General features: G+C 38.8%; 2 protein-coding genes across 3 annotated transcripts in view; one reads left to right on the top strand and one right to left on the bottom strand.

Moving 5' to 3' along the window:
* The window catches only part of LOC110263338 (SHUGOSHIN 2-like), a 27,863-nt gene continuing 25,275 nt past the window's right edge, over positions 12,119-14,706 (bottom strand). Inside the window, exons 5-8 of one of the 2 annotated variants that reach the window (XM_021104510.1) lie at positions 12,792-12,966; positions 12,683-12,720; positions 12,495-12,603; positions 12,119-12,337 (exon numbers count right to left, since the gene is read on the bottom strand). In XM_021104510.1, coding sequence (XP_020960169.1) covers positions 12,134-12,337; positions 12,495-12,603; positions 12,683-12,720; positions 12,792-12,944 — 504 coding nt within the window. In that variant the 5' untranslated portion in view covers positions 12,945-12,966 and the 3' untranslated portion in view covers positions 12,119-12,133. Of the gene's footprint in view, positions 12,338-12,494; positions 12,604-12,682; positions 12,721-12,791; positions 12,979-14,706 lie in introns of those variants that run through there. The other variant, XM_021104509.1, reaches the window with a different exon arrangement.
* LOC107648206 (cytochrome P450 81E8-like) lies at positions 12,924-13,552 on the top strand. The gene has a single exon (XM_016352175.2). It carries the CDS (start codon positions 12,946-12,948, stop codon positions 13,471-13,473), a length of 528 nt encoding a protein of 175 aa, XP_016207661.2. The 5' UTR covers positions 12,924-12,945; the 3' UTR covers positions 13,474-13,552.

Below are 14,706 nucleotides of genomic sequence, written 5' to 3' on the forward strand. Positions count from 1 at the left end.
AAAAATTAAAATATTAAGGGCTCGAGGGCTAGCCGATGGCAACCCAAGAGCAAAAAGTATTTTAATTAAAACTAAAAGTTGCTAAGAAGAAACTAGAAAGTGTCAAGAAAAAAGGTTACAAAACCAGAAGTTCAAAAGGTCCACAGGCCGGACCACACCAAATACTTATTAAAAGAGATATGAAAAAGAGAGTTATAGAGGATCCAAATTCGCCCCAGTAGCCGCATCTTTGGGAGAATGAGGGATAACCAAGATTGGGGTGGCTCCAACCACTCCATCAGGCCCATTCAAAATCTCCAGTTCAGGCTTTGCCTCGGGCTGGGAGGTCTTAGTAGAAGGAGCTGCAGAAGCTTTGGCCGTCGGCACAGAAGGAGGGACCTCGTCATCGTCAGGGGCAGCCACAATTTTCCCATCCTCCACAACATTTTCCATGCTGAATAAAGAGAGGTGGACATCGGGAGCTAGAACTCGGACCTGGGCCTTCAAATTTTCATACAGCGTAGTCATGCCATTCACCACATGACCTTGGAGCTCGGCATAGTCATCCTGAGCAGACTGAAGCCTCTCCTTGGTCACCAACGGCTCGCCGTAGTCTGAGTATAGCTCCCGTTAGGCTTTTTTTGGCCATCTCTTCAGCCAAGTTAGCGTCCGCCTCAGCAGCAGTGGCCCTAGCCTTCTCCTTCTCCACCACAAGCTCTAATCCCACACTCTTTGCCTCCCACTCACGCTTCAAGCCCTCCACCCTCTCATATTCAGCCTTGGCATCTTCAAGAAAAGCCTTAGTAGCATGAATGGGAGACTCTTTATCAACCCAAGACAAAATGGCACTGAGATTAGCCATCCAGAAACTATTGTTCGATATGAAGTCGAGTTGGTGAATGACTGACACGTCATCAGTAGAAACCTTGCCATAGTGAGCAATAAATTCTGAAGCGAATGCAATACCATCAAAGTCTTTAGCATCTAAATCATAAGTCCCGGTAGTCCTCGGCTTCTTAAGGGGAGGACCAGATGAAGAAGGGGAGGAGGTAGCACCAGAACTTGTCAAGGGAGGCTCAGTAGGAATCGTTCGAACTCGAGGGGTCGGGGTAACCTTCCTCAGACCCTGAGGGTTGGACCGGCTTCTTCGGAGGGACTTGGGCAGAACCCTCCCCCGACGCCTTGTTCTGAATATTTTGGGCGGCTACTATTTTCTTGGTCTTCCTGAGAAACTTCATCGAATCAGAATTGGCCACCATCTCTGGAAAAGAAGAAAGGAACCACAGAAAAAGTTATGCAATGAGCAAATAAAGTAACAAGAGAAGATCGCCTTATAAAGAAGTCGGGCGCTACCTAGCTCAGAACGAAAGAGAGCAGGATCTCCTAAAAACCTCTTCGTGTCCAAATGGGAAAGCTCCCCCCAATGCTCCTCTAAGACACCTACAAAGACCCTCTTTACATCATTTAGACTCTCCAACGAATACTTAAGAACTACTTGATCCTTCTACCATCAAAGAGCGAAGGACGACTCTTTGTTCTTGGTGCACGAAATTGTGATCTCAATGGCGCCAAAAACTTGGTACGCACTATCATAATCTCAATTCTTCTTCATAACTTCGCACAACTATCTAGCAAGTGCACTGGGTCGTCCAAGTAATAAACCTTACGTGAGTAAGGGTCGATCCCACGGAGATTGTCGGCTTGAAGCAAGCTATGGTCATCTTGTAAATCTCAGTCAGGCAGATTCAAATGGTTATGAGGTTTTGATAATTAAAGTCATAAATAAAATATGATAAAGATAGAAATAATTATGTAATTCATTGGTGAGAATTTCAGATAAGCATATGGAGATGCTTTGCTCCTTCTGAATCTCTGCTTTCCCACTGTCTTCATTCAATCATTCATACTCCTTTCCAAGGCAAGCTGTATGTTGGGCATCACCGTTGTCAATGCGCTGTCACCGCACGGCTAATCATCTGTCAGTTCTCGATCATGTTGGAATAGGATCCATTGATCTTTTTGCGTCTGTCACTACGCCCAACACTTGCGAGTTTGAAGCTCATCACAGTCATCCCTTCCCAGATCCTACTCGGAATACCACAGACAAGGTTTAGACTTTCCGGATCTCAGGAATGGCTGCCAAAAATTCTAGCCTATACCATGAAGGTTTTAATCTTAGATTAGAAACCCAAGAGATACACATTCAAGCTTGTTTGCATGTAGAACGGAAGTGGTTTGTCAGGCACGCGTTCATAGGTGAGAATGGTGATTAGCGTCACATAATCATCACATTCATCATGTTCTTTGATGACAAGTCATCTTAGCCTAGTTTCACTAGCCTTTTTCTTTTGTTTTCGATTGATTTATGCACTTTCTTGAGCCATAAGCAAGCCAATTGGGTAGATTTCCGTGTTTCCTTTGATTCAATCAACCATGTATGAATTAATGCAATTTCATGAGATTTTATGCTATAATTGTCATATATTATAAAAGAATAACAAACTCATGATTTTAAGCAAAGCTTTGATGTGTTTGGTTGATTGATGATAGGTGAAAAGAGTTTTGAAGAAGGTTGAAGAAAGAAGGAATGGCTAGGAGCAAGAGAGAACAAAAAGCTTGAGCAAAACTTTGGCCTCAAACTTTAGCTCAAACTTTTGGGAGAAAAGCTTGAGCCAACGTTTGCCTCAAACTTTTACTCAAGCTTTTATGTTTTTCAACCCGGTTCACAATGGATCTTTCTCCAACTCCAAGAGCAATCAACCAAGGCCTTTATCAACCCAATTCCATCAAGAACAAAGGCCCAATTCAAGGCTTGAAGACCAGTTGAAGAAAGTGTATAAATAGATTAGGATTTAAGTTTTTGGAGAGCTTCCTTTGAGAATTTTCGTAACACTTACAGTAGGGAACATACTTTACATTTTTGAATTGTTTTCTTAGAATTCTAGAGAATTGGGGAGGAGAATTGATCTCTCTTCTTCCTGGTTCTTGTTGAGCACTCTTTACTTTTCTTGCTTGGGATCTTAGGTGGAGAATTGAAGAACTTCTGTTTCAATCTCACCTTTGGATCTTGTTTAATTTTCTGCATAATTGAATTTCCTTTTCAGTTAATTGCTTCTTCTTCTATTCTCTCTGCTATTTACATTTCCCTTGCAATTGTTCTTGCTGGATCTAGGAAGGCAGTGAGATCTAGACTTGGTTATCTAGTCTCTTGGGTCCTGAGATCTGCAGCTTTAAATTTCAATTTCCCTGTTTCGTTGCTACACCAAGCTGATTTCCATTTTTGTCAAGATCCGGTTCAATTGAATCCATCTTCTACAATCCTGTTTGTTGCAATTTATTGTTCCTTGTTTAATTTCTGCAAATTCACTTCCCAATTCCCTTTACTATTTAAGCCATTTACATTTCTTGTACTTTAAGATTCTGCAATTTACATTTCTTGCAATCTAAGTTTCTGCAATTTACATTACTTGTTCTTTAAGATTCAGCTTATTTACTTTCTTTGCTCTTTAATTTTCTGCAAGCTACCCTTCTCCCTTTTAATTTCATGCAATTTAGCTTCTGTCGTATACAAACCACTCAAATCAATTCTTGATTCGCTTAACTAAATCAACCACTAAACTAAAATTGCTCAATCCTTCAATCCCTGTGGGATCGACCTCACTCTCGTGAGTTTTATTACTTGATACGACCCGGTGCACTTGCTGGTTAGTTTTGTGTGTTTGGAATTCGTTTTTTTCGTTTTCCGAAAATACGCATCAAGTTTTTGTCGCCGTTGCCGGGGATTGAAATAGATTGACAATGATTACGTGAAGTGGAGATTCTAGATCAAGCACTTTGTATTTTCTGTTTCTCAAATTTTTGACTAACACACTAACTGTTTGAATTTTTGCTTAAGCTAACTAAACTTCATTCTGGCAACAGATTGAAGAGTTACTGGTGGTGTTTCTTTGGTTGTGTTTGTATGTCAGGTACAGGGAGATCCATTCCTGTTTTATCTGAAACTGACCAGAGAACTCTTAGAAGGTTAAGAAGAGCTGAAAGAGGGAAAAATATTGTTGGAGAAGAAGAATCTGAGGAAGAATATCACGAGATGGAAGGAGATCCATCTAATCCAGCAAGAACAAGTCCAATACATGCACAACCAAAATTCTGGACAGAATGAAGTGTATGGTGACACATACAATCCATCCTGGAAAAACCACCTAAACCTCAGATGGGGAGATAATCACAACCAGAACCAACAACCATGGCAGAGGAACTCAAACCAAAACACTTCAAGAAACAACCAAAACCACAACCAGCAGCAAACTAACCAAAACCCCTACAGAAAGTCTCAAAACAACTACCCCAACCCCAACCATTACCAATCTAATAACCAACCCACTAACCAAAATACCCACCATCCACCATCCACATCTCACAACCCACCACAAGCATCACCTGAATCTCAAAGACTCACTAACTTGGAAACCTTGATAGACAAAATGTGGAAACAACAAGAAATGACAACCAAGAACCATGAAGCCTCCATGAAGAACCTAGAGAGGCAAATTGGGCAAATCTCCAAATAGATTTCTGTTGAGAAACCTTCAAGCTCACTGCCGAGTGACACAATCCCAAATCCTAAGGAAGAATGCAAGGCAATACAATTAAGGAGTGGGAGAACATTGATGAGCAACAATGACACTACAAAGAAGCAAGTAGAGAGCAGCAAAAGACCAATAGAAGAGGAACAGCCAACACACACAGAGGAAGCCAATGATGATGATGCAATGGCAAGCAAGCAAGCTTCAAAACAAACTCAAGAAAAGGAGGAACAATAAAAAATTCCAAAAAAAGGGAATGAAGCAATTGAAGAGCCAACCAAATATCAAAAGCAACAAGCAGAGAAGACCTTTGTACCTCCACTGCCATATCCCCAGAGATTCAACAAGGAGGCAAAGGACCAACAATTTCACAAGTTCCTTGAGACTTTCAAAAAGCTGGAGATCAATATTCCCTTGGCTGAAGCACTTGAGCAAATGCCTCTGTATGCCAAGTTCATGAAGGAGCTAATCAACAAGAAAAGAAGTTGGCAAGAAAAGGAAACTATCATGCTCACTGAAGAATGTAGCGCTGTGATCCAGATGGGTATCCCATAGGCAAGATCCAGGGAGTTTTGTAGTCTCATGCACCATAGGCAAGATAACATTGGAAAACGCCCTGTGTGATCTAGGTGCCAGCATCAACTTGATGCCTCTATCATTGATGAGAAAGCTTGCCATAGAAGAAATTAAACCCACCAGGATGTCACTAGTCATGGCCGATAGACCAATCAAGACACCCAATGGTATTGTGGAGAATTTACTAGTGAAGGTCGGAAAGTTTATCTTCCCCGCAGACTTCGTAATCTTAGACACAGAAGAGGAAAGAAGCAGCTCAATCATTTTGGGGAGACCATTTCTAGCCACAGCAAGAACCACTATTGATGTGGAGAAGGGAGAAATGACCTTCAGGGTGCATAATGAACAAATGGTAATCAATGTCTTCAAATCAATGCAACACCCCTCAGAGCAAGAGAACTACATGAATGTGGATATGATAGAAGGGCTGGTAGAAGAAATGTTTGAAGACGACTATCTGGAGCATCAGAAAGAACAAGGAGAGGAAGTGATAGAAATACTCATTGAAGACAAGAAAGAGGATAAACCAAAACAGGAGTTGAAACCTCTCCCTCCTCACCTCAAATACGTGTTTCTTGGGGAAGCAGACGCATTACCAGTGATTATAAATTCCTCCTTGAACATGGATGAGGAAGCAAGGTTGATTGAAGTATTAAAAACTCACAAAATAGCCTTGGGGTGGACAATTGAGGACATCAAAGGCATCAGCCCTGCTATTTGCATGCATAAAATTTTATTGGAGGAAGAATCAAAACCGGTGGTGCAACCTCAAAGAAGACTCAACCCAACCATGAAAGAGGTGATTCAAAAAGAAGTGATGAAGCTATGGAATGCAGGGATAATTTTCCCAATCTCAGACAGCTCTTGGGTGAGTCCGGTTCAAGTTGTGCCAAAAAAGGGAGGAATGACAGTCATCACCAATGAAAAGAATGAGTTGATCCCCACTAGGACAGTGACTGGGTGGAGAATGTGCATAGACTACAGGAGATTGAATGATGCAACAAGAAAAGATCATTTTCCTTTGCCGTTCATCGACCAAATGTTGGAAAGACTAGCAGGCCATGCTTATTATTGCTTCCTGGATGGGTATTCTGGTTACAATCAAATAGTGATGGACCCCAAGGATCAAGAGAAGACATCCTTCACATGCCCATTTGGAGTTTTTGCCTATAGAAGGATGCCCTTTGGGCTGTGCAACGCCCCAGCCACTTTTCAAAGGTGTATGCTTTCTATCTTTTCTGATATGGTGGAAAAATTCTTAGAAGTCTTCATGGAAGATTTTTCTGTTTTTGGCAATTCCTTTAACACTTCCTTGCATAACTTAACTCTTGTTTTGAAAAGATGCCAAGAAACTAATTTGGTGTTGAATTGGAAAAAATGCCATTTCATGGTTCCGGAAGGAATAGTTCTTAGGCATAAAGTGTCATGTAGAGGTATAGAAGTTGATAAAGCTAAAATAGAAGTTATTGAAAAACTCCCTATACCTGCTCAAGAATTTTCCAAGCAACAAATGAAGAAATTACTCAATGAAGCAAGGAAGTTCTTGTGGGATGAACCTTTTTTATTCAAGAGATGCTCTGATGGAATGATTAGGAGGTGTGTCCCTGAAAGTAAAATGAAGGACATACTATGGCATTGCCATGGCTCAGCATATGGTGGACATTTTGGACCAGAGAGAACAGCTGCAAAGGTATTACCGAGTGGGTTCTATTGGCCAACTATCTTCAAGGATGCCAGAGAGTTTGTTCACCAATGCAATGAATGTCAAAGAACTGGAGGATTGACAAAAAGAAATGAGATGCCTCAAAATTTCATCCTGGAAGTGGAGCTGTTTGACTTATGGGGCATTGATTTCATGGGACCTTTTCCTCCTTCCTACTCTTTCAGATATATCCTGGTGGCAGTAGAGTATGTATCAAAGTGGGTGTAAGCCATAGCCACAACCACCTGTCATGCACAGATTATCCTCCAATTCCTTAAAAAGCACATTTTCACAAGATATGGAGTACCCAAGGGTCTTGTCAGTGATGGTGGTGGTCACTTTTGTAACAAACAGATGGAGAAACTCCTCCACAAATATGGAGTAATCCATAAAGTAGCCACACCTTACCACCCTCAAACTAATGGCCAGGCTGAACTAGCAAATAGGGAATTAAAGAAAATCCTAGCGAAAACAGTGGGAAGCACAAGAAAAGATTGGGCTAGGAAGCTAGAAGATACATTATGGGCATATAGGATAGCTTTCAAAACTCCTATTGGCAAGTCACCCTTTCAGCTATTGTATGGCAAATCCTGCCACCTCCCTGTAGAGCTTGAACACAGAGCTTTTTGGGCTACTAAACTCCTCAACCTTGATTCCCAAGCTGCAGGAGAGTAAAGGTTGTTACAACTAAATGAGTTAGATGAATTCAGACTAGAAGCCTACGAGAGTGCTAAGATATACAAGGAAAGAGCTAAGAGGTGGCATGATAAGAAGATCACAAAGAAGGAGTTCAAGCCAGGACAGCAAGTGCTCCTGTATAACTCAAGGCTTAAGATCTTTCCTGGCAAACTTAAGTCTATGTGGACTGGCCCATACTTGGTGACAAAGGTCTTTCCTTATGGGAGTATTGAATTGCTAGATGAAGCAACAAAGAGTCAATTCACAGCAAATGGTCACAGAGCAAAACTATACTTGGGAGGACAATGGGATAAGGAAAAAGAGGTTCAGAGCCTACAGCCATCTTGAGAAGAATTGAAGGATGTCAAGCTAGTGACATTAAAAGAGCGCTTGTTGGGAGGCAACCCAACCAGAGGTAGTTTTTCTTTTCATAGCCTTTTCAATAAAAATGTTGAATAATTGGTATGCATTTCAAGGAGCTAAGTTTGGCGTCACACACCAAAACAATTTAAAGGAGAATGAAGGATCATAAGTTTGGTGTTCCACCAAAACATCATTTAAAAACACGTTCTCACTTCATGCACAATACTAGCTCCAAGCAGTCAAACAGATTATTCAGTTACTTAATTGCTCTCTAGTGTTAACTTCATAACCTTTAGCAAGAACATAAGATTTTACATATAGTTAACCTGTTGCATCAGAGGAAGTGGCAAGGAACTAAGTTTGGTGTTCCCACACCAAATTAAATCCAAAAGCCGCACTCAATTCATGCATACTAACCAGTCACCTAAGGGCTTAAGAAACAAGCAACTTTTGAGAATTATGCAGGGAACTAACCACAAATTGAAGACATTATGCACCATGACTCAAACAGGGGACCAACAGAAAGAAGGACACAAGAACTGCAAACCAATAGGTTGTATCTGTACTTAACTTCAGCTGTTGAGATATGCTATGATTTATGTCTTGCTAAAGTGTTCATCTAGTACAAGTAGAATCACTCTCTTAAAATAAGTAAGCTAGTCTAAGTGTGTGCTTGTGTGTTTACCTTCACTTAACTAAAAGCATGTTTTGTCCCCTGCAGTTTCAATTCAATAAAAGAAATGTTTGAATGTGAAGTGAGATAGTTCTCTGTTAGATAGAAGTACAATAAAAGTAAGTGGTGGTATGTATGTGTGATTGTATGATAGCTCACTTTTAGTGAATAAGAGAACTAGGATGTCTCCTTCTAAGTAGAAAATGGCCTACTGTCTATGAATCTCAATCAAATAAAAGTCCTTGGTTAAAAAGTAAAACAAACAGAGAAAAAAAAAGCCAAAAATGGGCAATAAAATAAAAGAAAAAAAAAGAAACAAAGCTAGACACCAATAGCTTGAACCTTAGAATATATGCATGTGGTGTCTTTGTACTGGGATCTGCTTGGATTATTAAGTTCTTTGGAGTGCATCAACACTTGGTGACTTGGGTTAACTAACCCAGGATCACACTACAGGAAAACAGCTCTATTGCCACGCTTTTAAAGCGTGGCGAAAAGCTAAAAAAAGCGTGGCGATAGCTTTTCGCCACGCTTTTTGAGCTACCGCCACGCTTTTTGAAGGGTGACCTATGAAAGGGTGGCGGTTGCTCTATCGCCACGCTTTTTTCAGCCTCTCGCCACGCTTTTTTTTGCCACGTTTTTTTACAAATTGCCACTTTTAAAAGCGTGGTTGTAGGTGGGAGATACGGCCACGCTTTAAAGCGTGGCTGTAGGTGGGGATACCGCCACGCTTTTAAAGCGTGGCTGTAGGTGGGGATACCGCCACGCTTTTAAAGCGTGGCGATAGGGAGAGATACAGCCACGCTTTAAAAGCGTGGCGATAGGGAGGGATACGGCCACGCTTTAAAAGCGTGACGATAGCCTTATCAAATTAAAAAAAAAAATCTTTTTTTGACTTTACCTTCATCACTACACAATATAAATTTCAGTCCTTTTTTATTACCAAACCAGTATGCAATTTTTATTACAAGACAAATCAAATAGTAATTACCAACATATAATTTTTGCTATAATTGTTTTATACATTAATACTCAAATAAAAAATAAATCTCGAGTTCAAAATTCTAATTTCTCAATAAGCTTTTCAATTTGAGCAAAAAATACAATGCTATCTAATACTTCAATTAGCTTACCAAATTTGATAATCATTATACAGATTTACTAAGGTGGGATTTACAAATCTTGGTAGGTTCGTTCCTTCCCTTTTGGCGTTTGAAACATCATGAAAACATCAGATCTGAAAGCCATCTTAGCAAAATCTGTCTGCTCTGGCACTGCAGGAAGAACTTTGTCTACCACAATCACCTTCCCATCATTCGGTGTATAGCCTTGCAGCAATTCTTTAATATCTTCAAGCATTCTTCGTCATCCCAATCATGAAGTATGTTCTAGAAATAAAATAATATAATCTAAGAAAACTATGGAATCAACTCAATCATAATATATATAGTTTGTTCCATTAACATTAACTCCTATTTCTAGTGTAAATGTTTTGGCATGCTATCAAATAAATTATTTATATCAAATATATATTAAAATGCAAAAATATATATTGAAAATGAATTCAATAATACATTTATTATACACAAATATACACAATCTAATTTACTAATTAATTTTTAGTGTGTATATGATATTGATAGATATAAGAGCAATGCATCAAAGAAGCATAAGGACCAAGTGACAGAGCAATCAAGAAAGCCTTCAAGAATATCTGTTTTAACTAATTTCCCTTTGTGCTTAGTTAGCTAGTTGTTCTGTTATACTCTTAGACCAACTCAATCTCTTATACATGTGTATAAAGTGGATAACATGATTGTATAATGTAATCAAGTACACAAATCACATATTCAATATCATAATTTCTATATTCTGCATAATTCATTTTCTCCTCTCTTTTCATTATTCTCTCAATCTTAGTGCTAAGTCTTTCAGAAACAAACATTAAATGAACTGAGGCTGCAAAAATCAAGCAAACTATGAGAGATAATATATAAGTGTGTGTTAACATTTCAAGAAAAACTCAATATAATAAGTGAGCCAATATAATATATAAGTGAATCAAGCAAGAATCAGTGAGCAATTACAATTAAACCTTCACCAATATAATATAATAAGTAAGACTTGAGTTCACCCCCTGCCAAATGGAACTACTATATCAATTACAGTTAAACCTTCACCAATATCATGTCTTAATCCAATGTAAGGTTCTCTGAGCAATCACACTAGATCTTCATATCTAATTACAATGTCATAGATCAAATTGGACCTCTTGGTTCTGAATCTTCAATTATTGTCAAGATTCATAAGCATCAAAATAGTGTAAAGAGACATTTTGTATACTAAATTGAGAAATTAGAAGACATAACCAGTTTAAGAGAGAGTAAATTCAATTAACAAATCAAATATATTAAACAAGTGAAAGAGGAAGAAAAGAATGCCTAAATCCATCTTTTTTAGCTAATCAAAATTCTGCCTTGGTTCCTTCAAAAGCATTGAGAGAGAAGAAAGGGACAAATTTGAATGATATACATGCAAGCACAAATATCCAAACTCAATTATTGTAAAAAAGGCATTTCCACTTAAAAGGGTCATAGCCAAGAAGAAGAGAATTAAGGAAGGAATACTAGTGTTGTAGGGGCTCTCAACTTTAACTCGGGCACTCAGACAAACTCCCATGCTAGAAACAGGTTCCTCAATTACTGAATCCTTGTTTGTTGTGTGCAGATTACAATTAGAAACAATTTCCAATCTGCCAAAGAAGTACAAAATCTGTTACCAAAACAATCATCAAGACAAAAGCAGTTTGAATTACCAACAAAGGTATCCACTATAAATACTGTACAATGCCTATCAAACTAATTTTTTACTTTAGCAGATTGGAAGTACCACCGCGCTCACAACCCTCACAAGTGAACCCACCTCCTTGGATAGATTATCCAACACCGCCGTCTGCAGTGTGCAAAAATTATTAGCTAATGAATGATCAAATAAACATACACTCCATAGATGGATCCTTCTCCATTCTTAAAAGACACAAAATATGTAAAATATTGAAAATAGAAAACACCATGGCTAAAAAATAGTCTTTGCTCCTTTTATTAGATAGCTGAAATTATGGTCATGTTGGATCAGTTGGTATAATTGGATCTAGATTAAAAATACTAGATTTTATTTCATCCATCCTCCATGAAAAGATTTAGGACTTGAATGATGTTGATAGGAACAAGTAACCTATGAAAATTCAAAGAAAGAGAACGAAACTTTTATGCATAAAGTCCACCATCATTTTTCCCTTATTATTTTACATTGTAGTTGACCAAGCCATAGTTTCTTTTACAACGGCAAGTGTGTAATAATGAAGTAAGTAACCAAAGTTCTCCTATTTTGCTACTAGAGTCATAGACACAATTATAGTTGAACTGTAAATGGTAATTGCCAACATATAATGGCATTTATCCCACTTTATTGTTAAAATGTAAAAGAAGATGGTGAAATTCTCTTTTATTTTTAGTTTTTCAGAAAAGAGGATACTAGATTCAGACCAAACAGATGTATGGGTAGATTTTGTTTCTTTCACCAATCAAAATCATAAAGTGACCATAGCCTCAACTTTCTTAACAACCTGATTAAACATAGAGAAACCTCACATACCTTAGCATTCATTGTATCATTCACAATAAACTTTTGCTCCATCAGCACAACTTCCTCAAAGTACTTGCGTAATCGTCCTTCTACCATTTTTTCTATGGCCATTTGGAACTTACCAGAGGCTTCAGCCTGAAATATTGAAAACCAGACCACAATCTTAACTTCAAGCTTCTGTTCAGATTTTATAATGCCGCAAAGGAAAGCAACAGTCAGCAGGCCAACTATAAAATTGAGATATCAGATATTAATATGATATTAATATGAATGTATAAGATGTAAAATGTACCGCTAGCATGTGTGTGTTTGATTGAGCAAGATTCCAATTCTGTAGTTGCAGTTTTTGAACATTGCCTCTTAACATCTGCATCTCAGCTTTAGTCCATTCAATTATTTTACTGTTTCCAATTTTAATCAAGGAAAACAAAAGCAAATTCTTCCTAATTATATATTTCCATAGATTATATGAGAGGATACTTTTTCTCAGCTAGGAGCTTCAGCAGAGTCATTCTTTCCTGCATAAAAAAAATTCAAGTACTTAAATAATAACACAAATTGAAAACAAGGATGATGAGAGAAATTAAACCTTTAGAAGTTGTTGAATGCAATCCTTATCAGCAGAATTAGAAGAAGTAGTATCCTCTGGTGGTTTTTGTTGTTCTTGAAGGTGGTGTGAGGAGTTGGTGATGTCAGAAAGCTTCTTCCGCATTAAGCTTCCAAATTTATTCAGATAAAGCATAATGATGGAACTTTCGTATTATAACTCTCTTCTTCTTCTCTTCGTTGTTTTCATCACTTGTTACAAGCTATTCACAAAGAGATTCAAAAACTTACCACCATCTCCACCGCCTCTTCCTCTAATCGGTAACCTCCACCACCTGAAACCACCCGCCTTATCACAAAAATACGGTCCCATTTTCTCGTTCCGCTTCGGTTCCCAACTCTCCATGGTCATTTCCTCCGCCTCCTTAGCCGAAGAATGTTTTACCAAAAACGACATCGTCCTCGCGAACCGTTTCCGTTCCCCCAAGACCAAGCACCTAACCTACAACAACACCGTGGTGATAACTTCGCCGTACGGCGACCACTGGCTCAACCTCTGCCGCATCTGCTTCCTAGAGATCCTCTCCACTCAGCGTCTCAACTCTTTTATGGGAATCCGAAGGGACGAAACGGCGAGGTTGATCCGGAGCTTGAGTCAGGGGTTAGGCGAGGGTTTCACGAGAGTTGAAGTGAGATTGAAATTGATGAGTGACGGTAAGAGTTGAGAGTAAGAGAGTCCCGATCGAAGCTTTTGGCCAAGTTTGAGGGTTATTGGGTTGGGGCCTGGGTTATTAGGGTTTTTTATAAAAAAATCTTTTGGCCACGTTTTTAAAGCGTGTCAAAAGAATACTAGGATATGGCCACGCTTTATAAGCGTTACCGTAATAAAACTCTGTCGCCACGCTTTCAAAACGTCCCAGTTTCTTTCTATGGTCATGCTTTTGAAGCGTGACAAGAAAAAGCGTAGCCAAATCTCTATTCAATCGCCACCCTCACAAAAGCGTAGCCATTGACCACTTTTGGCCACGCTTTTAAAGCGTGGCAAAAAAAAAAGCGTGGCCATATCTCCAATCAACTGCTACCTTTCAAAAGCGTGGCCGTTGACCCTTTTCGCCACGTTTTCGAAGCGTGGCAAGAAAAAACGTGGCCAAATCTCTATTCAATCGCCACCCTCACAAAAGCGTGGCCATTGACCACTTTTGGCCACGCTTTTAAAGCGTGGCAAAAAAAAGCGTGGCCATAGGCCTTTTTTCTTGTAGTGTCATCAGCTGAAAGTCCACTATCAAGAGCAACCTAACTACAAGGCATTTAGTAACCCAAAGAGGTGCTGGGCATCAATGTTTTAAGAAGGAATGTGAGCCAAGTGTCTATAGTGAATAATGTGTCAAGTATAAAGAAAGAAGAGAACTTGTTACACATGACACTGAACTAAAGCTTTTAGAGAAAAAAAAAATAATAGTCAAGGACAAAAGAATAATGAGAGGTCATAGCAGTGTGTTGCTTGATGCTTGAAGGGGGCTTTCTAGGCCTAAAAGTAAATAAGAAGTGAGTGTTTACATATCCACAGAAAACCCCATGAACTACCAATAATACTCTGCTAGCATGAACATCCTCTTCCATTTCATTCTTTCTTATCAATAATTCTTTTCTTGCTTGGGGACAAGCAAGCTTTAAGTTTGGTGTTGTGATGACAAGTCATCTTAGCCTAGTTTCACTAGCCTTTTTCTTTTGTTTTCGATTGATTTATGCACTTTCTTGAGCCATAAGCAAGCCAATTGGGTAGATTTCCGTGTTTCCTTTGATTCAATCAACCATGTATGAATTAATGCAATTTCATGAGATTTTATGCTATAATTGTCATATATTATAAAAGAATAACAAACTCATGATTTTAAGCAAAGCTTTGATGTGTTTGGTTGATTGATGATAGGTGAAAAGAGTTTTGAAGAAGGTTGAAG

This window comes from Arachis ipaensis, chromosome B06 (genome assembly GCF_000816755.2).
Source record: "Arachis ipaensis cultivar K30076 chromosome B06, Araip1.1, whole genome shotgun sequence".
NCBI lineage: Eukaryota > Viridiplantae > Streptophyta > Magnoliopsida > Fabales > Fabaceae > Arachis > Arachis ipaensis.